The sequence below is a fragment of the Podarcis melisellensis genome (genome assembly GCF_964234715.1).
Source record: "Podarcis melisellensis genome assembly, chromosome: 7".
NCBI lineage: Eukaryota > Metazoa > Chordata > Lepidosauria > Squamata > Lacertidae > Podarcis > Podarcis melisellensis.
Window position 1 is genome coordinate 79,398,176 of NC_138539.1, and position 26,069 is coordinate 79,424,244.

The window sequence follows — 26,069 nt, forward strand, 5'->3', positions numbered from 1 at the left end:
TTACAAATCATAAGTTTTCTTTAGTTAGAAAAAAAAAATCTTATCTGAATGTTCATCAATACAAATTGTGTTTGGTGCTTCACAAAAACACGCCTTGGGCACAGATCAGTGCACTTGACTCCTTACAAAAGACTTGCAGTTTCTTTTAAATTTAGATGCCTGCATTATCACAATATGCACAGTCAAGTCTCGGGTGACTATGGCAGACTCCAGTGAGTTGCAGTTACTTCGTCGTGTCCTTCCTCAACACACTTTTTTTTTGCTGAAGCCACAGGGGTTTGGTTCAGATTCTCATTCCTGCACTTCTGTGAAATGACCCATACATGCATTACAGTTCATTTTTGAAAGTCTTTCACGGCCTTCAAAGTATCAAACTACCTAATGTGTAGTTTCAGCTTTGGGAACAGCTACTTAGCAGAATGAAGGGTTTTTTTAAAGTTGTTAACAAACAATCCTTCCTGCGCATTCTGTGAAAAGATGTTGCTGTAACAGGTACACATGATACTTTTTCTTCAGGGCACTGTGGTGAGGTAGTGGGACACCTTGGTTCAAAAACTACCTCTTGGTAGGAGAAGGTTCTTGTGGCCTCACCCAGCATCCCGGTGCTGCAAACAGAAAGGAATTCATCATTAATTGTTTTGTTTTAAAATGCAGAAGCTGCTAGATATGCATAAAGTATCTATGCATGAAGTGCTAGATTTAAAACAAATATTTACAAATACATTTTGGAAAGTGGTTTGTCTGTCTACCTGTCCGTTTGTTCTCTATAGGTTTGGCCATTAAGGATGGGCGATACCTGGTTTTCAACATTGTGATATATCAGCAGCTAAATACTGTGATATGCTGGTATGTCTGGAATGTATCTCAGCTGCTTCTTCCTCCCCACCTTAGTGGAGGAACAAGCAGCCGAGATACATTGCCCAGCCCTACTGAGCAAGTCCCCATACCGCTCTGACTCACACATGCCAGAGGGGCACAGGGCTTCCTTAAACTGTTCAGCTGAGCAAGCCCTGATACCGCTCTGGATCACATGAGCCGGAGGGGCATTGAGACTTCGTTGAACTGCTCAGCCAGCACCAAAACAGCAAACCCCACTTAGTACACCACATCTGGAATGTTAGGGATGCTTCATGGGGATGGTTCCAAAGGGAAGGTTTGAGTATATGCAGTTTCATGTACAGTGGTGCCCCGCAAGACGAACGCCTCGCAATACGGAAAACCAGCTAGACGAAAGGGTTTTCCGTTTTGGAGGCGCTTCGCAAAACGAATTTCCCTATGGGCTTGCTTCGCAAGACGAAAATGTCTTGCGAGTTCCTGCGGGGTTTTTCCCCTCCCCCCCTTTTCTAAGCAGCTAAGCCGCTTATCAGCTGATCCGCTAAGCTGATAAGCCGCTAAACCGCTAAGAGCGCTAATCCGCTAAGCTGTCAATGGGCTTGCTTCGCAAGACGAAAATACCACTATACGAAGAGCCTCACGGAACGGATTAATTTCGTCTTGCGAGGCACCACTGTATATGTGGAAGCCTTGGAAGTGAACTGTCATGTAAGATGATCACTTTTATTTCCTGGTTATATATATATATATATAATATTTGCTTTCGTAGATTTTCACGGGTACAGGAATGCAGGTTTTGGTGTCCTCGGGTGTCTTCCCGTGTAAAAGTTGGGGTGTCTAGGCGAAACGTCGAAACGTCGCCTAGACACCCCAACTTTTACACGGGAAGACACCCGAGGACACCAAAACCTGCATATATATAATATATATATATATATATATTAAATGACCTTTTGGGGGGAGGGGGATTAACCAAACCATTGAACTCTCCCTTGATAGGAATTTATTTGTCCATTTTTTTTCTGGTTTTTAATTCATTCAGTTTCAATCATAGAATTGTAGAGTTGGAAGGGACCTTAAGGGTCATCTAGTTCAACCTCCTGCAATGCAGAAATCTCAACACATTGTCCCCTATCCAATTACAGAAATTCCCCCTATTTGCAAGGGAAATATGTAAGATATAATGCTATGCAGTATCTCCTTTGAAGAGTGAGTTATCAGATGGAAAATAGTTTGCACATACGGGGCTGTCTTTCAAAGACAAACCCCACCATGATCACACCTGTTTTCAAGGAGACTAGCAAATATGTAAAACCCAACTCAAAGCACAATTTCCTTTGAAAATGAGATATTGGCATGAAATTTGACCTATGTGTTCTGGATAAAGACGTGTTCTGGATTTCAAATTTAAACCCATCTTCAGCTCTAGATTCTGTTTCAAGAGGGCCAGGAGTCAGGTCTCTCAAATACTATTTTATTAGTAACGATCAGCTTCATCCCCAGTGTTGATCAGGAATTGTAAGAAACAAAATAATAACAATCTGTAGTTTTGAAAGGTTCAGTCCACCATCTTGATTCAAAATGGTGTCTAATTGAACGCAAACATAGAAAACTGTTCCTTCATCTCAAGAACCATCATGCAAAATTTGGTTATGATATCGTAAGAGGTGTCCCAGTGCAGAGCGAACAGGCAAACAACTTTCCGAAATATATAGCAGATAAATAAATCACGATCCTATACTTACACTGAGGTTTTCCAGGGCTAGTGTTGCTAACGCTGCTTTCAAAGGAAGAGTGAAAATTGTGTATGGTCTCCTGTAAAATTTTTCTTTCTCGGCCCTGTTGAAAACCATAGTTAGAGCAAGAACCAAATGCATAGTCCATGTTTAAATCTATCAATGCAATCATTAGTAAGAGAAACTTCAGCTTGGTTCTTTAGGAATGCATGCCAAGAAAGGCGTTCATGTTTGCTGGTAATGGTGTCAATGAAATAACCTTGTTTGCTCCAGTCTGCTTCCGGCACAAGGTACTCTGGTTTGGGACTGTACAACCTTGTGACCCAGCAAGCTAAACACAGCCCACTAGTTATATATTATACTGTGATGCATCTGCTACCCTCTATAGTAACATTTTGGCAGAATTTTAAAGCATTCATACTCATCCATGCACTTGATGGCTGAAAGATGCTGTTTTAGACAACCTTGAATAATTTACCTGCAGGGATAATTACTGTATTTTTTGCTCTATAAGACTCACTTTTTCCCTCCTAAAAAGTAAGGAGAAATGTGTGTGCGTCTTATGGAGTGAATGCAGGCTGCGCAGCTATCACAGAAGCCAGAACAGCAATAGGGATTGCTGCTTTCACTGCACAGCAATCCCTCTTGCTGTTCTGGCTTCTGAGATTCATATTTTTTTTTCTTGTTTTCCTCCTCCAAAAACTAGGTGCATCTTGTGGTCTGGTGCGTCTTATAGAGCGAAAATACGGTAATTGCTTTCAAATGTTTAGTATGGCTTTGGTGTTTGCTGCCCGGTTCTCCTTTGGGAGGAAAAATCTAAACAACAACAATCTTGTTCTGCAGTGGCAGAAACATTTTATTAGGGCAAACTGCTGACGTGGAGAGAACACTTTCCATGTACTTGTTGCCCAGCAGGAACTGAGAGTGATGATTGGGTGGCAAGGATTTCTGTAACTGGCCTTGCCCACATAGTAATGAGCCTTGAAACATTGCAGAAGCTTCAAATCTGGATTTCCAGTATGCCAAACTAACCCCAGTAATATACAAATTGTTGGCAATGAAGGCTGAAGTCAGAAGAACTGAAAAGTCCCTGAGCCAGCCCACTAGGGCAAACCTCTTTGGCGTTAAAGCAAAGGACCTGTGCAGTCCTGAAGTCAACATTTTCTTCTCTGAGCACGCTCTATCAGATGTTGAAAAATCAAATTCTCAAAAGCAGAGAAAAGCAACACTTTGAAAGTAAAATATATTCTGAAATACCTTTCCTGCATTCAGCTCAGAAATAGCTGCCAGAATTTGTTGTCGAGAACCATCCGTTTTAATTCCCAGTTCCTTCAAATCACCATCCGTGAGGGTGAGGAAAGCCTCCATATCCACCTGCGAAACAGAAATCCGTAAATGCATTTTCTCTCTTCTAATTTATGAAGGAGACGCTGAGCTAAGAGCCAGAGAGAGCATTTTACACTCTCCCCTCCATTTTGGCTCCAGCAAGACCTAAGTCCCCATAACAGTCTGAGGAACTGCTGCTACTAATTTTAGCACTGTGTGAAGTGCTAGTCTGAAGACCTAGCAAAATAGCAAAGGAAGTCTCTGCATCAAAACTTGTCTCTGCTATTCATTACATGGGTGGCTTCATGGAAGTCATTCTTGGCCTCAGCCGGAGTTAATAATTCTGTTACAGAGATATTATAAGGGTCATGGAGATAATGTATGTGAAATACTTTAAATACCCTAAAGCACTATATCACTATTATTATCTACACTAGTGGCCAAAATTGTGGAAACCTTTTCTTTTTTAGTAACACCATAAAATTATACATCAATGGAAAGATAATTTAATGAAGAATGTAATGCAACAAAGTTGGTTCAATTAGCTGTATTCTATCAAAAGTTATAGCCAAATAACCAGAAAAAGAAAGCACAACTTGCTTAGGTTGATATATGCAGTAGCTTTCCTACAATGTAGCCAATGAGCATGAGTGTTTAGAGAGCCAATCAGGTGTTATGAGCCATCAAACTTTGGAAATACACTTTCCCCAAAAGGTTTCCACAATTTTGGCCACTAGTGAATGCACCAACGTGTAGGAGTCTCAAGCTGGCTCAGACATATGCAAGGTGAAATATATGGGGAAAGGGCCATAGCTCAGTGACAGGCTTTGCTTGGAGAGACCTGGGTGAATATCCAACATCTCCATGTAAGACTAGGGCAGGACTCTGTTGGAGCACGACTATCTGTCAGTGTAGACAGATGGACCAATGGTCTGACTCAATATAAGGCAGCTTTCTAAGTCCCTACGGTCAATACGTTTCTGCCATTTGTAACCAGACACTTAAAAACTAGGAACATACATCAAAAAGTTATATTGATTGAATGTTTAAATGCCGTTGCATGTCTGTGGCTCACTGAAATAGTTAGAGAACAGGTTCTACTTTTGACTAGCTTTCAAGATTTGCATGAAAAGTTATCACAACTGTAGCAGCAGGGCAAAATAGCAAAACACAACTGTATTTCTAAGTAATTCTAAAAGGTTTACACAGCAGTGGAATATGCTTAAATGAATACTAAATTGTTATTCTATCTGAGCTCAAAGGCAAAAAGCAACTTACGCCCAAAGCTTTTGCACTTTCATACTGGGGGCACTGACCCAGAATATATATATTATATTTTCCTCCTTTATGTTCATGAAATATCACTTACAGTCAATAGAAGTCACTCAAGCAAATGGGTGTAATTCTTTATGTAAGTTTTGAAAAGCCACTTCCCTTTGCTATGTGGTGAAAATGGAGCGTAACCAAAGGCAGCTGGACGAGAAATACTGGGTAGTTTGCTTTTGCTGTTGAAGCTATGGAATATGGAGACTGCCAATGATATTATTGTCCTTTACCTCTCAGGAGGCCTAGTTGTCCAATCACAAAAATAATAGCAGATTTGAATTCCTCACACCGAAAAACATATTTTAAAGCTCCCTTACTGAAGAAATATGCAAAAATTAAGTTTCACTCCCTAAAATGACAAGCCCTAATCAATGAAACTAAGACAAGAGCCTGAATAATCCTGGTTTCATACGGTCATGATGTAATTTTTGTTCTTATACCAAATTTGAGTGTGATTCCCTTTTGAGAATCTCTTCTAAGCTGCCTTTAAAGCTTCTCTGAGCGATAAGGAAGATATAAGTATTCTTAACAAATAAATATTCAAAAATACAGCCTTGCATTGTTGGTGACTACTCTGTGTTCCCTTTTAAGAACACTGTTTCTGAAAAGCCAGATAATAAAAATCTGAGATCATAATTCTGTAAATAAATTTCCTTATTGACCTCCATGGCCTAATGATTCTTCATGATTTGAAAGTTTCAGCCAGCCTCACAGAAAGCATTAAGGAAAAGAACAAATAAAAAGTTTATACAAAACTTTACCTCCTGCTCTTCAAAAATAGGCTGATACTTCTCCAGTGAGAGTTTTTTAAGGATGCCTGTGAGTTCATCTTTAAATAAAAAAATGAAATAATATTAATCATTTTGACAAAGGGCAGAGAATACATATCTTTATCGATATTTCAAGCTAATCATGCAGATGCAAAGATCATATTAAGTAGTCTGAACTGTGATTTGTCCCTGACCTTTTCCTGTAACCCTGAAAATATTCTATGCAAAACCTTCTATGCAATGCAGAGCATAATGGGTCTTGTGATTGTCCTTTCTCATACATACATACATACATACATACATACACATACATACACATAAACAGAGTATTTATAGAAGAAAGGCCAGTCTGAAGATTTTAGTTTACCCCTGAAATTACTGGGGCCTGCTCCAAGTACTAAAACTTATGGGAAAGGCAGTAGGGTGTCACAGCTGAGAGCCAGGGAGGGTGATCGTTCTCCAAGTCTGTAGCAGCACTACCACAGTTCTTTCAGAGCTAAACTAGGCTTCCTGAGAGGTAAAGTGAAATATACTCGGAGTCGAGAGTGAATTCCATGCTCTTTATTCAGCTCATAGTGGTGAGGAGGAATGGAAGTTCCCCCAGAATGTCTGCTTTATATACATTATTTACACAATGGGCCCCACGTGATTGGCTAATTCCGGGATTCTCCTGTAGGCCAATCAGGTTGCGGATTCATTTCCACCTGGAGCTGGATTGGGTAGCTCCTGTGGACCAATCAGACTGCTGCATTCTGGATCCTATTGTTCTAGGACCAGTCAGACTGCTGCATTCCGGATCCTATTGTTCTAGGACCAATCAGACTGCTGCATTCTGAATCCTATTCAACTCAGTACATAACATAAAGGATAGACGAGTAGGAGATAACCACACAGCAATTACTCCCCTCTGCCTTCCTTTTGCTGGATGGGAAAGTTCTACCTACTTCAGGATGTGCATGTTTGAAAGCAAACCAGTATTTTTAAAAAAACAGCTCCTATATACTGAAAGGGACGCAGGTGGCGCTGTGGGTTAAACCACAGAGCCTAGGACTTGCCAATCAGAAGGTCAGCGGTTCGAATCCCTGCAACGGGGTGAGCTCCCGTTGCTCAGTCCCTGCTCCTGCCCACCTAGCAGTTCGAAAGCACGTCAAAGTGCAAGCTGATAAATAGGTACCGCTCCAGTGGGAAGGTAAATGGCCTTTCCGTGTGCTGCTCTGGTTCGCCAGAAGCGGCTTAGTCCTGCTGGCCACATGACCCGGAAGCTGTATGCCGGCTCCCTCAGCCTGTAAAGCGAGATGAGTGCCGCAACCCCAGAGTCGGTCACGACGGGACCTAATGGTCAGGGGTCCCTTTACCTTTACCTACATACTGAAAACTTGCACGTTTCTGTGACAACCCTTCTGCTGCAGCAGTTCCTTGCCCCATACGTTCTGGTTTCGATTTGCAGAGCGTTTTTGACACAGGAGGACACCCAAATGCACAATTCACATTCTAAGTAGTACAGTCCAGGGAGATCCTGCTGACAGTGTAGCCGGGGACTGCTTACCTTCATCTGTCAGAGTTCCACTGCTGGAGCCACCGCTGCTTTTCCCTTGCCTGTGAGAAGAGGAGAGAGAGGACTCTGCACTTTGAACCTTGGGAGATGCAGATGGTGACGGTGACGGCGTAAGAGTTGGGGACGTGCTTTTAGAAGTAGACGAATTTTCAGATGGAGGCTTTTTGTTCACATCCAACTTCTGTTTTTGTTAACAATGAACAGAAGAATAGATAATCATGTAGTTAATAATAATAATAATTCAATACTTATACCCCCTCCATTTAGCCGGGGGGCCCCAGTCACTCTGGGTGGCTTCTAACAGAATATTAAAAACACAATAAAACATCAGTGGTAGGCCTTGGTAGCAGGAATGTCTCTCTATTTTATTTTAATGTTCACATGAAGTACAAGGACTTTAGCACATGTTTACTTGGGTATTTTTATCTCCTTACATAAGCAGACTCTGCGGTAATTAAAATGTTCCTCCTGACAAAAATATATTTGGCAATTGGCCTTACCGACGGCGTATTGGGGTGATTCACACGGTTGGAATATGAAGACATCTGGTTATAACCTTTCACAGAAAAAGCTGTGTGTGCTTTAAAGCAGAGGTTGTGTTCCACAACATGCATGTATGTTGTCTTGCAAGCATCTTGCCACTTCCCTCTAATGACCCACACAGTTTCCCTTCTGGACTAGTGCCAGAAACGCCCATATAAATTACTCTAAGGGTCTCAAGGAGTTGGCCAAATTGAATTCAGTGAATCCATTGCATTTACGAATGGAAAACACACCATTTCTAACATTGGAAAGCTTTTGACGTGTCTAAACTTTTTACCAGTAAATCAGCTGAGAGGGTAGCTCTAGATCTATACTTGACCCTGAAATAAAGTGGATTTCCCATGCTGAGATACCCCCTTATTCTAGTAATATCTAAGCACTCTGCCCTTTTATGACATCATCACATCATGAATTTCCCCTACTTCCAGTCCAGATCATTGCATACTGCTGTTGGCTAAGGCTTAGAATAGGCTAACTGAAATCAATGGGACTTAAAGTTAATCATGACTAACCTGTCCTATTAATTTCAAAGGGTCTACTCTAAACACAATTTAATCTGGATCCAACAAAAGTGGCTAAATGTGCCTAAATGTTATCTGGAGGGGTGTTCAGTTGAGCCAAATTCAGAATGGTGCTTCACCATTCTGCAGTATAAGCCTCAGAACATGCTTGCTACTCTTGCCTGAGAAATTCATCTCCATGGTGAGGACTTGTATCCTTTTTTCTGCTGGGCATGAAGTAGTCTCAAAGACAAATAGCCCATGGGGGGGGGGGGAACGCAACATCGCTGTCCCCATTCTTCTGCAGCTTCTTGTAGCCACTTTGGGTAAATTAAGCTAATAATAATAATAATAATAATAATAATAATAATAATAATAATAATAATAATAATTTTATTATTTATACCCCACCCATCTGGCTGGGTTTCCCCAGCCACTCTGGGCAGCTTCCAACAAAATATTAAAATACAATAGTCTGTTAAACAATAAAAGTTTCCCTAAACAGGGCTGCCTTCAGATGTCTTCTAAAAGTCTGGTAGTTGTTTTTCTCTTTGACATCTGGTGGGTGTTCCACAGGGCGGGTGCCACTACCGAGAAGGCCCTCTGCCTGGTTCCCTGTAACTTGGCTTCTTGCAGTGAGGGAACCGCCAGAAGGCCCTCGGAGCTGGACCTCAGTGTCCGGGCAGAATGATGGGAGTGGAGATGCTCCTTCAGGTATCCTTCACATTTAGTTTGACTCTTAGTAACTGGGTAACTGGCAGCCCTCCCAAGGGTGTTCCACTAGTTGTTTTGATGAACCCAGGTCACAATCCAGCTGATATCGCTGAGTCCTGGATTACATCCTTAGTTTGCATCCTGATGAACCGTTGGCATAATCAATTTGCTTAAAATGCTAAAACTCAGATGTTATTTGTTCCTTCTTCCCTATATTCATTTTGAGGACATTCTCATAAACAGATATTAGCTTTAGGTCTACAGGCCAAAAGACTTCAGTAATCGTAGCAATTTACATATATGCCGTGTGACTGAGACGGGAAGTCTGCAAATCAAGAATGCTTCACTACTTCAGCTCTAAGCTACGAGAAATTTAAAAGACTCAAAAACCTTTAAAATGTGTCCATTGCCAATGGTCTGTGCACTTTCCACGTCAGGTGGGCAGGGTGAAGGAGCTGGGCCTATTGGCACTTGCTGTTGGCTTGCTTTATGTTCAGGAATACCAGCAGCTTTCTTCCTCTGAGCAGCCATTTGAGACAAAACACTATCGGCACTGCCACCTAACGAAAACACAAACCCCAATCTTACATAAGTCAAGACTGTAATGGCAATTTTATTATTCTAGACTGAGAACAATCTCATTTCAACATTTTCAAGCAACATTAAAAGCATCTGTTTACAAAGGAAGTGTCATTAAAAAGAAGAAGAGGTTTTCTCTCTATACTGTATTTGTTCTAGTCTGTCGTCATGCTGATGATGAACTGTGCAATGTGAAGGAAGCATAGGAGACAGGCACGCAGTGAGGTCAGTGAATGGCAGGGTGATGCAACCAAGAGGGGCTTCTTGTGAAATGACAAGCAATGTGGGGGGGGGGCAGAGGAGGCAGTGGTGGAGCAGAGCAGGAATGGAAGATTAGGCTGAGAGCCAATGACTGGTCAGTCAGTGAATGGGGATTTAAACCCCAGTCTTCTAAGTCCAACACTCTAGCCACAACACCACACTAGCTTGTTAACAATATATCAGAAAAGACACATCATGCTATTGCGAGGACAAGAAGGCAAGAGGCCTTCTGAGTCATCAATGTTGAGAACAGAGGCCTTGTTGAATTTGAAAAGACTTACTTCTGAGTACGCGCGGTTAGGATTTCACTGTTAGTCTGAGACCATTCATAATGTGTACTGAATAAAATACCATGTAAAAGTTATTCACCCTTTACGTTTCTGTGCAACGATTGCCTCTCAAAGTCATCCTAGGGCATTCAACAGTTTAAAGCAGTGCTTTTTTATTTTTACTATTGCCATCTGGCTAGCTCCTGTAAACAGCCTGACAGCTTGTTCATAAAGCTAATGAGAATCTATTGATGTCATCACATTTGTGTGATTCTGTGCATGGGATTTGAAAAGAATGCAGACATGCAGAGCTTTGGAGACGTGAGATTAGGCAATATAAGAGGGACCTGCAAAAGAAGATGAGAATGTATTCCTACTAGGTTGTTCGGGGTATCCAGCCAGTCAACCACCAATACTTTCCTTCATCAGGCCATTCCATCCTTTCCACTAATAGTCAACATGTGCATGCTCTGAGCATGCTCAGTCTTCACTGGGGTATTTAGGGAGTGTTTGTTTGTTTGTTTATAAAATGTACTTTTACAAATCTTGCTGTTACCCCTATCCTGTTTCTCAGCGACTCTGTTTTGGCTACAATCCTGTTAGCACTAAGAACCTTAGTTTGCTAAAGAGTGATCAAATCTGAGCTCTTAAAAAACAACCACCAGAAAATAAATATCAAATTACTTTGAGGATGAGAAGGACAGAGGCACTGAGGCTAATAAGAGCCTGATACATGTAATTTTTGAAATGCTGTGTTCAAGTTAACTGAATAACTTTATTCAACAAGCATGGTGGTATGTTCAGCACATTCACAGTGCTATCACTACTCCCTGATTCACTGGCCTCCTTTAGTTTTTTTGAAGTTTCTGACCAAGTTCAGACCTTGAAGGTGTGTTCTGTAGTTAGGGCTCACAGACAGCATTCTAGTAGAAGCACCATCACTCATCAACTGCTTGACAGCTGTGAAAAGGATGCCACCACAGTTTTTCTTGTTCTGACCCTTCCTCGGCCCAGATCCCATCATCCACTTTCCTCACCCACCTACCTGTTGAAGCAAACAGCACTTATGTTTTACATCACAGAAGATGGGAGAGCTTCGGGCAAAAGCGATCAGGAATGAAGGTGGAAAAAGTTGCTGCAGTGTAATGATCTAGGAAGCCTCACTACTCATAATGTTCCCTTGCCACCTGATATCTTCCACATCCTTCCGCAATTATATCTGAGACTTCTCAGTTTTCCTTAGTCTTCAAGTCCTGCCTGACCAGAATGACATTGCCCAGCTGTTTTGGTTGGGAGGTGTGTGTGTGTGCACCTTTAAACAAGCACAAAGCTGACAAGTAAAGCTTTGTCTAATGACATGTGCATGGAAAAGTTTTACAAGCACAAGTTTCAGCAGGTGAGGTTCTGGGGAAAGCTTTACCAGTTGACCTTCTACTTATTCTGAAGTTCTTAAATACAAAGAAACTCTACAGAGGTCTTATCCACCTAGATAATGATGGGTCTGTTTATGGGCATTACAAAATAAGTGCACAATAATTTCATGTTCATTTACAGGCTTTGAACAAAAACTTAGAATCATAGAATCATAGAGTTGGAAGAGACCACAAGGGCCATCGAGTCCAACCCCCTGCCAAGCAGGAAACACCATCAAAGCACTCCTGACATATGGTTGTCAAGCCTCTGCTTAAAGACCTCCAAAGAAGGAGACTCCACCACACTCCTTGGCAGCAAATTCCACTGTCAAACAGCTCTTACTGTCAGGAAGTTCTTCCTAATGTTTAGGTGGAATCTTCTTTCTTGTCAGGCAAAGAGATAAGAATCAATATATAATATAAGCACCTGATTTATTATGCATTTCTCCACCATGTCTGCTTACTCCGGCTATGCTGTTAGATCCACCAGAAGAGTGGGGGGAATGGTTGAAGTTGCTCGAGGTGGAGGGAGTAGGAGGTCTTCTTGCAAAGGCTGATAGTTTAATGGGTCTAGTACCTCTACTTAAGGACGCCTAGAAAAAGAAATGAGATGCAGCTTTAACTAATGCTGTTCACGAATATCTGAAAAATAGAATTATCCACTCTATTTCACTTACATGTACATTCAGGAAAGCCTAAATCCCTACGTTTAATTAAGCAGAAGAAAAGCATTTTGTTTTTAAAAATCTCAAGCACACTACAAAACATCTGGTTTAAAGGAGAACAAAGCAATGTGTTTGAACAACTCTTTATGATTAATTGAAACCAGGTAGGGTATTATTTTACTTCTCTTCCTTTGTCGGAACTTCCGCCGCCATTATTGTCAGGACTGGTCGCTCGGTGTGGAAGGCCAAGCCTCGTTTGCTCTCTGCTACCATCCTTGCTTGGTTGCGTCCTGTCAGAATTCCACAGCTCAAAACTTGATGGGGGCAAGAAAGGTGGAATGACAGCTTTCAGTTTGTCGTTAGGCAGTCTTGTAAATGGAGCCCCACTTCTTAGCTAAGCGGGAGGTGTGGGGTGGAGGAATAAAGAAAGCAGGGATTTTTTTTAAATAGCAAGAAAAATAAGGCAATCACAAAGAAGGCAATTCTGTGTACTCTTGTTTACAACAAAAGGACAATAGAGAGGAAATAAACAAACTTTAAATCAAGCATTTACATCCAATAAATTAGAATTTAGGCTGCAATCCCCTACACAACATCCCATTTACCTGGATGTAAATTCCACTGAATTCAATGGAACTGACTTCTGAGCAGGCATGCATAGGATTGCATTCTTAGCTATAGATGCTACTCATAAACATAGGTATTAATCAACTTAAGTAGACCCAGCAACATAAACACTGAACCAATGAAACTGAACACCATTTTATCACTTTTACCAATCCTTTAAGGTGGCAGGACCTCCATTTTGGAATTTAATGCCTGCTGAATCAGACAGGTGCCTTCATTGTACATTTTTCGGCACCTACTGGGTTGTTTTTTTCCTTCTGGGAAGCCTACCCAGGTGTGTAACTTTAATATGTAATCTTGATACATGGTTTTAATAAGCGTGTCTTGTTCATTACATATTTCTTTTTATATATTCATGTTTATGTGACTTGTCTGTAATATTTTTTCTTATTGGTATTTTAAATGACTGTTTTTGACTCTTTATTGCAAACTGTCTAGAGGTATTTTCCTCTAGTAAGCGGTATATACATTTTGTTAAATAAACAAAAATGAAAATACTCAGAGAATACTGATCAGCGCCGTGGCTTCTTTTTGGGGCGAGGTCTATATAACCTATCTGACAATAAAGTAATTGTTAATAATAACAGAGAGAAGGACATTCATGATTCCTTTTGGTTCAAATCTGTTTTAGGGCAAGAGTTGCTAGAAAGTACACCAAGAACTTGGAGCACCAGCAATACTCTGACTTACCACTGTTGTCAGCAATACGTCATCCTTTCCTCCCTTTGTGCTTCCTATACCTGAATAGGGGAAAAACCCTCACATATAAACAATGCTATTTTGAATCTAATGACTAAACCATGCAAAGTTTAGCATTTCTGAATAAACCAGCATTTGGAAGTATTTGAACTACAGTATGGTTAGCTGGAAATGAAAAGCTTCTAATCTGCCACTTGTGGATATGAACAAGGAGAATGCACCTGTTTGTAGTTCATTCACACAGTGAGAAACCATGTTGTCCATTACAAATTAACTGGGGCAGTGTGATAGCTTAATAGTCAATATACACATTCAACCCCTGTCTCTCGACACCAAACAAAAAACATCTTTTTAACAGGCTTTTGCAAAAACATCCCTTGAAAAGTTTCCAAAACCTTCCCTTAGTTTTGGACAACTTCACATCTGTTTGAAAAGAATGTTGAATAATCTTTACCATTAGCCTTGCTCTTTGTTGCCCAAGCTGTAATGGCATCATAATTTACACTGTTATCACTTGGTAACGTGGCCTTCATTGTGCAATCAAATGGCGATGCTGACTCTTCTGGAAAAGGTACAGCTGGATTGATGGAGAATCCATGATTTAAAGTCTGGGTCAACTTCAGCTTGCGAAATCTATTGGACATCCTGTTCCACCATGACTAGATAATAAAAGATAATGATACGGGTGTTTTTTTTAAAGACAAATAATTATGCATAATGATATATTTTAAACACTGATAAATAATGCGCTGAATGACCTGGAATTTATTGGTGTTGATTTTTTTAAATTAAAAACAAAACAAAACTCCAAAAGGTCTAGACATATCCACATCCCTTTTTCCTGCTGTGTAAATCTAATGCAAGAGTTTGTTGCAGAGTCCCTTCCCTGGAATAGCGCTCATGAAGAAGAAGAGGAGACTTTCCCTAGGAGCCAAGAACAATGAATAACCACAATGGTATGGCAGCAGAACATTGTTCAGGAAGCACTTGTGACAGTCATCAGTTCTAGGGTGGTTTCATCTACATGTTAACAAATTGTTCAGGATGAGGAGCTTCACCAGAGTTGCAGCTTTATAGGAGCAGGTGGAACCCAACTGGCACTTTGTGGGACCTGATCTTTGGCCACACTCAGTGGTGGTGCTACCGTGTAGCAGAGAGTAGGTCAACAGATTTCTCATCCAACAAATTTCCACAATGGGCAAAAGAAGAAGAAGAGTTTGGATTTGATATCCCGCTTTATCACTACCTGAAGGTGTCTCAAAGCGACTAACAATCTCCTTTCCCTTCCTCCCCCGCAACAAACACTCTGTGAGGTGAGTGGGGCTGAGACTTCAAAGAAGTGTGACTGGCCCAAGGTCACCCAGCAGCTGCATGTGGAGGAGCGGAGACACGAACCCGGTTCCCCAGATTACGAGTCTACCGCTCTCAACCACTACACCACACTGGCTAGCTGCTAGCTGAAGACAATGCCTTACTGAAATAAACAAAATCAGCATACCCTCAGTCCTCCCTTGTCATCAGGCAACACTGGAATATCTACAGTTTGCTTATTTCTTGAAGAAGTCACAACTGATTTGTTGTTCTGCTTGCTCTTTTCTTTATCAACCTGCATGCAAGCTGAGGCTAGCAACCGCACGAGTTCCGCATCTGAAAAAAAAATAACACACAAGTTTCTGGAAAGAATTACCTACGCCACAAGTGCATCAGCAAAAAATCAGGCTCTTATCTTATGGGAAGTACTCCACCCAAAAGACCCTCTGTTGTTTTTGCTGCAAGACTCCAAGAAGGATACCCCACTAGAAAAAGAAGTACCTGGATCATTCAGCAGCATTATCAGGTCAAAGGCTGTATATCCATTTTTGGCACGCAGGTTGACATCAGCTCCTTGATTTAATAAATACTTAACAACTTCTTTATTCCTTCAAAGAAAATAGAAGGTAAGTTACACACACACACACACACACACACACATATATATATATATATATATATATATATATATATACACATACACACACACACACACACACACACATACATATATACTCGGCTCAGTTAGAAGAGGGTACTAGAAAGGTCTGAGAATTTGCCTGCCTGCCTCTTCCCTCTAATCTCCCCTAAACATTTGTGTGTGTTCTATTAACAACTGTTTGTTGTGCTAAGGCCCCCTTATATGGCCCAGCTACTTACCAACTGATCTAGCCCTGATTGGTTTGCAATTCAGCTCAAGAGTTGTCATCAGGATTTTAGGTACTTTTGCAACACACTCAGTATCCAAATATTGCTGTCGCAGGACCAGATTTGTTGTCCTAGTACCTGTACTGTTTGGTTGAGACAAGAACCCTTATCTGCACCTGGAGTTTTCCAACAACAGCTCTTGTTAACTTTCTGGCATCACCCACAGATCATTGTGAGTTCCATCTTCTGGAGGTAACAACCCTGGTACTATGTACCTGATTGCTTATACCAGGTACAGATAGGTAGCCGTGTTGGTCTGCCATAGTCAAAACAAAATAAAAAAATTCCTAATTCCTAGGAATTTTTTATTTTGTTTTGCTTATACCAGGATAAGAGAGAGAAGAGTGAAGAACTCCTAATATTGGCATAAGTTAGTGAGCCTCCATGATTTCACCCCAATCCATTCCTTTAAAAATATTTATCTCAAAAGTAAGATCAGGGTTGCTAGCAGAAAAGAACAGATTGAGTAAAGAAGACTGAACAGAGTGATGAATTTTTGGTTTTAGGCAATGCACCTTGACATGGCCTAAACCACAGATGGGACATCTATAGCCCTCCCAAAATTGTTGGACTCCAATGCCCATCAGGCTCAGGCAGCATGACCAATGGTCAGGAATGATGCAAGCTGATAAACGTTGGCTTTGCTAGGGAAAGTGTCTAAAATTAACTGTTGGTTAAATTGATTTGCATTTATGGGTGACTACCTAAACAGTTATAATATTTTCTCTTCCTAAAACCGTTTTGTCTAAAACTAGTAACATGCTATCTTACTAAAACTTTAAGTAAAAGCATTGTTTGTTTTGGGGGGAGAAACTGGTTTGAGGCCCTGTTATTCACCCCACAAGCTGATGCCCTAACACTCTGCTCCCTCAATAAGAATGATAAGTTGGGTTAGTAAAAGTCCAAAATATTAAAAGGGCAGTTCAGTGGAGGCAGAGGGAGAGAGAAAATATATCCATTGGGTGGCAGGGATGAGGAAGGGTTGGGGGGCTGGCTAACCTTTATTCCCCATGCCATCACAACCTTACAGTTCCTGCCTACATTGAGAGCCAGTGTGGTGTAGTGGTTAAGAGCGGTGGACTCGTAATCTGGGGAACCGGGTTTGCTTCCCCGCTCCTCCACATACAGCTGCTGGGTGACCTTGGGCTAGTCACACTTCTCTGAAGTCTCTCAGCCTCACTCACCTCACAGAGTGTTTGTTGTGGGGAGGAAGGGAAAGGAGAATGTTAGCCGCTTTGAGACTCCTTCGGGTAGTGATAAAGCGGGATATCAAATCCAAACTCTCTTCTTCTACATGCTTTCAAATGTAATAATAATGTTATGCCCAATTCACGGCCATAGGTAGGTAGGACAGGAAAACACCCCCAGTTTTTGGCCCACCTACTCCTAGTCATTTTCAGGGGCTGTAATATTATACCTAAACATGGGCAGGAAATTAAAAACCGGAATGCAAATACACCTCCTTGGCAGTGGTAACAAGACTTATCTTACTCCACACTGGGAGGGACGGGGGTGGGAGAAGGGTATTTACCCATGATATGTGGCCTGCATAAGTGCTGTCCAGCCATGGATAGTATCTTGCTTGTCAATATCCACGTTTCTTGAAACAAGCAGCTGTACAAGAGGCAACTGTCCAGTTACAGCTGCAATCATCAGTGGAGAAGCACCGTCATCGTTAATGACATTGGCTTGTGCAGGGTCTTCGTCTGTAATCTCTTTAACCAGCTGAAAATTCCCTGTGGAGATGGTTAACATGGTTAACAAAGGAAGAGCTCAGGAAGTTAAAAGGTTTATTTTTTAAGTGCCGAAGGGATTAATTCTAACTGTATGGGTGAGACTGAACTAAGCTGCTTTGTGCACCTGAAAGAGGTCCACTGGTCATTTGAAATAGCCAAACCTTTGGGCTCTTTCCTACTGGAATGCCTCTAGTTACTATACCCAGGAATACACCAGATGTGTTAGAATATTTTTAAGGACCTTACCCATTTTCAAGGCATGGAAAATATCTGGTTGCCTCTTCTGTTTATCTGGGGGTGGGGAGAAAAGTATAAAGTTTATAAAACAGCTGCAGCTGATGCTACAACAGCAAATAACACGATGTATTTTAAGTACAGTGGTACCTTGGGTTACATATGCTTCGGGTTACATACGCTTCAGGTTACAGACTCTGCTAACCCAGAAATAGTGCTTCAGGTTAAGAACTTTGCTTCAGGATGAGAACAGAAATCGTGCTCCGGCGGCGCGGCAGCAGCAGGAGGCCCCATTAGCTAAAGTGGTGCTTCAGGTTAAGAACAGTTTCAGGTTAAGTACGGACCTCCGGAACGAATTAAGTACTTAACCCGAGGTACCACTGTAAATCGTTTGACTTCAAAATTTGTGTTTTGATTTATAAATGATTAAAAAAAACAACAACCCAAAGTAATGAGAAAATACTTGGGATAGTTATGCTGTGTTGCTCATCTCTGAAGTCAGAAGGCTTGTTGAGGTACCATTACCCTCCTCTCGCCCCTGGTCTCTTGGGGCTGTGATTGTTTGCTATGTGAAAAGCTGTTGCGATTTTCGTTTGACCCAAAGGAGCACTGGGGTACCATTTCCCAAAACATAAGGTGAAAAGTCACAAGAACAAGTAAATTAATAATATGCAGCTATCAAATATTGATAGCTGCGTATTATTGGCATTGCAGCTACAGCAATGGCTTGCCTCTCTCCAAAAGGGTATGGGATAATGGGATGCTAATGTCCAATATCAAGATGAAGGTCTACCAGACTTGCATGCTGAGCACGCTGCTTTATGGAAGGAACTCACAGGCAACTTACACCTGCCAGGAGTGAAACCTCAATGCCTTCCACAAGATTTTAGGCATCCCATGGCAGGACAGAGTCTCAAACAAAGATGCACTCTCCCAAATCCACATTCCCAGCATGTTCACACTCCTGCCTCAGTGACTAGTAGCAGCATCAACCCTGCCATCAATCCCTTGCAGACAACCACAGTGCCTGGAGACAGGCAGTCAGGTCATGCATCTATAGCAGTGACTGGTGGAGGAATAATTGCTGGGTGGAGCACAGAGGGAAGAAACGCCATGGTGCATCTGCAGCAGCACAACCGGACGCCTTCATCTACCCCAGGTGCAACAAAACATGTCTCTCCTGCATCGGCCTTTACAGCCACAGCAGGTACTGTAACCTTCCAACAGTTTGACCCCATCCACAAAGGCACACTCCTCATTGTCTCCCCAGAAAGATATTTGTAGCCTTGAATAACAGAACCTTAGGACATGATTCAGCCCTTCGCATGTCAGGGGAAATAGCACAGGTATGTTTGTACATTCTAGACTCCATGCCAGGCTATACCAGGTCATTCAGTACACCCTGAGTGTACAAACACCCTCAAGCTGTATGTTGTGAGGCAGGCAGGCGGGGAGGGAGGATCCAGCAGAATGGCATGCTCTGGCCACCTCCATCCAAGTGTTGAGGACCCAGGAGGCCTGAGCACCCATTTTAGCCAGCTCCTTTCTCCTATAATCCTATCCCCAACCCTACTAAGCACAGAAGGCTTGGGAGGAGCTTTAAGGCTAAGAGCCAGTCTCAGCTCCCCCACCACTGAAGCCTTGCATATGGCAGCATCCTATATGCAGCCTGTCCCAGAGCAATTTGTGGGTCTAGGCCAATAAGGACTCACAGGGGTGCGGATGCTCTATGGCAGGGTACAGAGCGAAACTCTGAATTTAGTAGTGATGTGCCTTTTCCCAAGGCATAACAAGCCTTACCAGAAACCAGCACAGCAAGCCTGCAGCCCACGTAGAACTCGAGTCCTATACTCCTGAGAGTCATCTTTTGTACTAATGAAGCCCGTGAGACGTCAGACTTGCTGGATCAGGGAAAAGACAGGAGAAAAGGAGAGGAAATACCAGTATTGAAGAAGGCAGAAATTCTGATTGTAGAGATGGAAAGAATGAAAGAGCTAGCTGAAAGAGAAAAAGAAATAAAAGGTTAAAACTATATTGGCTGCCAGCACCCTTCTGAAGGAGGGAGGAGAAAAAGATGGAGGGTGGTGCTTATTGTATGGTAAGATTTGATTATTTACATCACCAGTCTTTCCCAAACTACTGCCCTCCAGATGTTTTGAGCTCCAACACACACACCCCTCAGCCAGCATGGTTAACTGTAAAGGATGATGGGAGTTAGAGTCTAAATCTGCAGGGTACCAGCTTTGGAAAGGCCACTCTACATAAATCAGGTTGGTACAGTTTTTCTCCACCTTAAGTCTGTTGTCCAGATTCTGTTGTCAGAAACACAAGAAGCTGCACTATAGTGAATGACACACATCTTGCTCAGTATTGTCACACTGGCTAACAGTTGCTGTCCAGGGGTTTGGACAGATGTCTTTTCAAGCCCTACGTGGCAATGTCACAGGTTTAACCCGGTACATTTTGCATGCAAAGCACTGCTCTTTCCTTAGATCACGGTTTGGATCGAATCATATCTTGTTTACTGCTTATGTACATTCCTACAGATGCAGTCCCAGGACGACTCCCTTGGCGTAATACTACTACGCCCTCCGTTAAAGTTCATTCAAGAAATTCTCAAGTTCTTCTGCCATGGAAAAAAGTTGGGTTTTAAAAAAAAGAGTATGAGGATTTTGAAAAGAGACAGGTTGCTAAAATACAGAAAAGAACAAAAGGGGAATGAAATAAAAGCAAAGACTGGAAGCTGAAAGCAACAATTTAAGTCCATCAGTTATGGACTTAAATAAACTCCATGCCCAAGTCCTCTGATCCAGCAATTCCTTGCAAGTGTGGGAGCTCTGAAGCTCACATGGTGCTTCCCTTTTTCCAGAAGCATCTTCATATATTTTAAGGGAGGGGACTCAACTGATCATAAAATGGCCCCCTCCATTATAGTGAGTGACAAAGCCCCCTCATGAATAAGCACTTTGTGTACAAAAACTGTGGTCATTTCTACAAAAGGAAAATAACTATCTAGTTGATTATACATCATGTAAACATACTTCAAATGAATGGATTAATCCATCAATCAATAATATTTGCTGGCTATTCAATCAACAATGTCCTCTGGGCAGTTTGCACTGAATTCCAACAACTAAAACATTAAAGCATCTAAGATATTAAGAATCAATCAAGTCAATTTATTGCCTTAAAAGTAGCAAAACAGCATTTAAAAACTGGCAGCAATAATCTGTTCCAAGGACCGAAACATAGTTCTGAAAATCCAGGGAGAATACAAAGGTATTCAGCTGGTACAAAAAGGTTGACAACCAGAATCTTGTTTGTTTTCTATTAGGAATAACAAATCATGTATCACACAGGAGCACTAGATGGTCCCATAAAGAGAGACCAAGGTTTCTTGTGAGAAACTGGACCGCTAGTATTCCTCTTTATAAACAACTTTATTATTTGAACTGACTGCTTACCCCTTGTATTACAATGTCTTGAGAGCTAAACACCCCTCTCCTGACATTATTAGTGGGCATAATATGGCCATAAGGACAAGACCTAAGAGACCCCCTCTTTGCTATCAGCCATCAGTCCTGCCAAGAAAATCATCCTTGTTTTTCCTTTTTTTGTAGTCAGGGAGTTTCCCAATCAAGAAAATAACTATGGCGAGACCCATAACTGCAAAGAGGGTCATACCTGTTTGAGGTCTAACTGTTGTTAAAGGTGCCAAATAATCCATCATATCTTCATGTTTGAAGTCAACAGATATTTCATATGGTGTTTTATGCAGTGTGTTCAGATGATCGGGATTGGCTCCTTTGTTCATAAGCTGCTGAGCCAAGCTCACTCTTCCACTAACAGCAGCCAACATTAGGGGAGTCCAACCCATAGTTTTCACGGTATAATTACAATCCGCTCCCCAGTCCAACAGAAGATGGACCACTGCCTCATGCCCGTGCTGGACAGCTGCCATAAGGGGGGTGATAGCTGGCAATTCCTCTTTGTTGTTATCCCAGCTAGTACTCAAGTGGTCGTAATTATCAACGTAAGCGCCCGATTCCAGCAACAACTTCACCACACTGACATGACCACCCCGAGAAGCCATGGTAAGTACGCTGGCTCCCAGTTTGTTCTGTGCATTAAGGTCAGCGCCGTTTTCTAGCAAGATGCGAGCCACAGTCAGATGTCCAAACCTTTGATTGGGGGGGAAACGAGAGAGAGAAAACGTTATGATACCCAGTAGGATGAAACAGCATTGTTTGGATTTAAGGCACTCTTGCCTTAACAATGCAGAGAAACAGTGTGGTGTCATGGTCAGAGAATGGGATTTGAGCGGGTAATTGCTCAGTTCAAATCTCCTTCTGACCTCTTAAGTGAGGCAAACCTCTCGTTATGGTTTGCACTTACAATTTTTTCAGGGGGTTGAACCAGATGACCCTTGTGGTCCCTTCTAACTCTGCAATTCTCCGCTTCTCTGATCCTAAACCTCCGCTGCCTTGCGGGACATTTTTGGGAAAAGGAAAGGTTAAGTTAAGGCTACCAGATTTTTTTCAATGAATCCGGGGACACTTTTCAACTTCAATGGATTTTGTATGGGGACTGATTTGTAAATCCGGGGACTGTCCCCGGGAAACGGGGATGTCTGGTAACTTTAGTCTAAGTGCTAAACGCTACACAAATCCAGAGCAAAGTCCCTAAGACGGTTGGATGGCGAGTTGTAAACCTCCTTCGGGCAAACTCCTGCAGCCACGCTGGTGCCAAACGTACTGCTCTGATTTTCTTCATCCCTTTGGCATCAGCGAGGCCAAGAGGACGGTCCTGTTGTCTGGCCCATCCAGGACCGCCATACACATTGCCTAGGCTTGCGCCTCAGGGAGGTCACTTTGGTGCTGTGAACATAGCAGTTTTGATTTCACTTTTAGAGATGCATTCCGCTGTCTTTTGAGACAGAAGCATGCCGACAACAGGGGGTTGGATTAGATGACCCTTGTGCCCCTTCCATACAGTTCTATGATCCTTCTAACCCACACGATGCACCCAAGCAGGAGTGCCAGTTTGACCCTGCCATGCAACGTGCAAGGCCCTGGCACCAAAATCTGTGGGTGCCCAGCAGTGGTGTAGCGTGGGGGGTGCAGGGGGGGGCGGCAACACCGGGCGCAACATCTGAGGGGGGCGCACTAATCTAGTGGAAGAGACTCGAGTGCTAAAATCCACGGGTTAGGGGGCGCAAATTACTTGCCTTGCCCCGGGTGCTGACAACCCACGCTACGCCACTGGTGCCCAGCCCTATCACTGGGGGATTTTGTAGGTGCCCAACACCCAGGGAGTTCGGACCTATGTTCACAAGGGTCGGGAAACCCGGCCAGCATCTTCCCTCGCATCCCGACGTTACACAAGACCCCGATCTGGCTTTGCTCTCGCCCTGACCTGGCCGCCTGCATGAGCGGGCTCCAGCCGCAGTGGTTGCGGCTCTGGACCGAGGCTCCCCTCCTTAGCAGGAAGCCCACCAGCTCCTCGTGGCCGCCGGCCGCCGCGAACTGCAGCCCCGTGTTGCCGGCCTCGTCGGCGCAGTCCACGGGCACCGAGCCCGGCGGCAGGCCCGACGCAGCAGCTCCAGACCCGCCGGGCGCGGCGGCGCAGCTGCCGGGTTCCGCCGCCGCCGCTTCATCGCCGGCCCCGGAGGCCGCCGGCGGGCCCAGCAGCAGCCGCCGGGCGCCCTCGCAGTCGCCTTGGTCGCAGGCGCGGAGCAGCAGCTGGGCGCCGGCCGCCACCCCGCACTCCCCCATCCGCGGCCCTCGCGCTCCGCCGCCGCCGCCGCCGGGCGTCCTCCTCTCTTGGCTCCCCGGCTCCGCTCGTCAGAGGAGGCGGAGGAGCGAGGCAGGGAGGGCGGCCGTCTTCTCCGCACAGTCCGGCCGGGAAGGGAAAGAGGGAGGGACGGCAGGCGAGGCAGGCACTGGGGTGAGGCCTCCGGGCGAGGACTGGGGCTTCGCTTCGCCACGGGGAGAAGGGAGCCTCGCACAGCCCGCCGCCGCCGCCGGTTTTAGTTATTCATTAATTTGGCTTGTTAAGTTTGGCTTAGCGCCCGAGCGCCTTCCATCCCCGAGAGGGAGAATAGAACCCTCGTACAGCCAGCGCTGTGCTGCTGCTGCTTAAATATATTTATTAAAATTTGTATACCGCCCTTCATCCGGAGATCTCAGGACGGTCCGCTACAGAAAACAGACCAGAACACAAAATGCAGAATAAAAAAAAGCAAACCAATAACCTTGGGCCTCCAGATGTTTTTGAACTACAATTCCCATCATCCCTGACCACTGGTCTTGCTAGCTAGGGATGATGGGAGTTGTAGTCCAAAAACAGCTGGAGGCCCAAGGTTGGGAAACACTGCAATAAACATCCCCCTTCTCACAGCCAACACCAGATTGACTGATTGATTGATTGATTATTAAATTTGTAAACTCCCTTCTTCCTGAGATCCCAGGGTGGCCCGCAATAGAAAGAAGTATGAAAGGAGAATGCAAAGTATGTAAAAAAGGGAAAACAACCCAACAAGCCCACCCTCCCACAGCCAATGCCTTATTTATTTGTTTGTTTGTTTGTTTGTTTAGTATACCACCCTTCATCCAAAGATTCCAGGGCTGTCTGCAACAGAAAAGCAACCCACAGGGGGTAGTGGCGCCCGCCCTGTGGAACGCCTTCCCATCAGATGTCAAGGAAATAAGCAGCTATCCTATTTTTAAAAGATATCTGAAGGCAGCCCTGTTTAGGGAAGTTTTTAATATTTAATGCTGTATTGTTTTTAACACTCAATTGGGAGCCGCCCAGAGTGGCTGGGGAAACTCAGCCAGATGGATGGGGTATAAATAAACAAATAATAATTATTCTTCATATACAAGATGAGAACGCAAAATAAACAATGCAACAAAAACGAATCAAGAATTGGCCCACTCCTTAAAAGCACATTTTAAAAGCTGCAGAATGTCCATCAGCCCCAACGCCTGGTTGAAGTGAAGCGTTTTTGCCTGGTGCTGAAAGGTACATAATGAAGGTGCCTGGTGAGTCTCCCTGGGGAGAGCATTCCCCCAAGCAGGGAGCCACCACAGAGAAGGCCTGCTCTTGTGTTGCCACCATCCGGACTCCTCCAGGAGAAGGCAACAGGAGGGTTTAGTATGGATAACTGGGGAAACAGCTTTTTGTCAAAACCTCCCAGGATTTCTCTCACCATTACATAAATATCTGGAGGATTCCTCTCCACTCAGAAGTGAGTCCTTGGAAACCGTCCCAGGAACTAGGGGTGTTATGTACTGAAGTTCTCACCCTGGGCCAGCAGGGGTATACTGTAGATGGTTTTCACTCAGGTCCACATATGCAAATAAGGGATTGAAAGTGACGTTCAGTGATTGGATAGTTACAGAAAATGGTTACTGTTGCGTTGTAGTGGAGCTCTATACAGTATAAGCAGGCTGGCTGAACCCTTCAGTTTAGTTCTGTTCTGGCCTGTGAATAAACAAAAGCTGTTTGAAGAACTGCTGTGTCGTGTGATACGTTCACCCACAACTTAACAAGGGGCACATAGGATTGCAAATACACTTGGTCAGGAAACAGGCCCTGTTGAAAATAGTGGGGTTTCACCTCTTTCCCGGGTTGTGCTGAAAACTATTCACATGCATCCCCCACTACCCCCAACAATTCTCATTCCACGGCCCTCACCTTGCCTCATCTTTGACAGAGGTGCAAAGGGCAGCAGGAGCTTTTCTGCAGTGGCTCCCTGCTTGTGCAATGCTTTCCCGGGGGGAATCTAGCCTGAGGCCTTTATTGCAAGCCTTTAGTCACCTGTCGAAAAAAACTTTTTCTTCAACCAGGCCCACTGACAATCTGGCTTTTTAAATGTGTTTGTGGGAGGGGTGGGGAGCTTTTGGTTGCGTTTTTTATTATGTCTCATGTCTTATTATTATTTCTGTCGCAGACTGCCCTGAGATGAAGGGCCGTATAAAAATTAAATAAACAAATAGGCGAAGACGTCTGGTTTTTCTTGTTTTCTTGTGTGTTTTGTGTTT

General features: G+C 43.4%; 1 protein-coding gene across 2 annotated transcripts; it reads right to left on the reverse strand.

Annotated features, from left to right (window-relative positions):
• ANKS6 (ankyrin repeat and sterile alpha motif domain containing 6) lies at positions 1-24,277 on the reverse strand. 2 transcript variants are annotated; one of them, XM_081920033.1, is made up of 16 exons: positions 23,440-24,277; positions 21,709-22,205; positions 18,037-18,081; positions 17,586-17,790; positions 15,629-15,735; positions 15,315-15,463; positions 14,271-14,475; positions 13,808-13,857; positions 12,672-12,884; positions 12,253-12,418; positions 9,695-9,864; positions 7,539-7,728; positions 5,984-6,051; positions 3,828-3,944; positions 2,580-2,673; positions 1-605 (listed from the first exon to the last, which is right to left on the reverse strand). In XM_081920033.1, exons 1-16 carry the CDS (start codon positions 23,796-23,798, stop codon positions 556-558), a joined length of 2,685 nt encoding a protein of 894 aa, XP_081776159.1. In that variant the 5' UTR covers positions 23,799-24,277; the 3' UTR covers positions 1-555. The 2 variants fall into 2 exon arrangements, with proteins under 2 accessions (XP_081776159.1, XP_081776160.1); XM_081920034.1 differs by lacking the exon at positions 23,440-24,277 and adding an exon at positions 22,420-22,508.
• Positions 24,278-26,069: the final 1,792 nt, after the last annotated feature.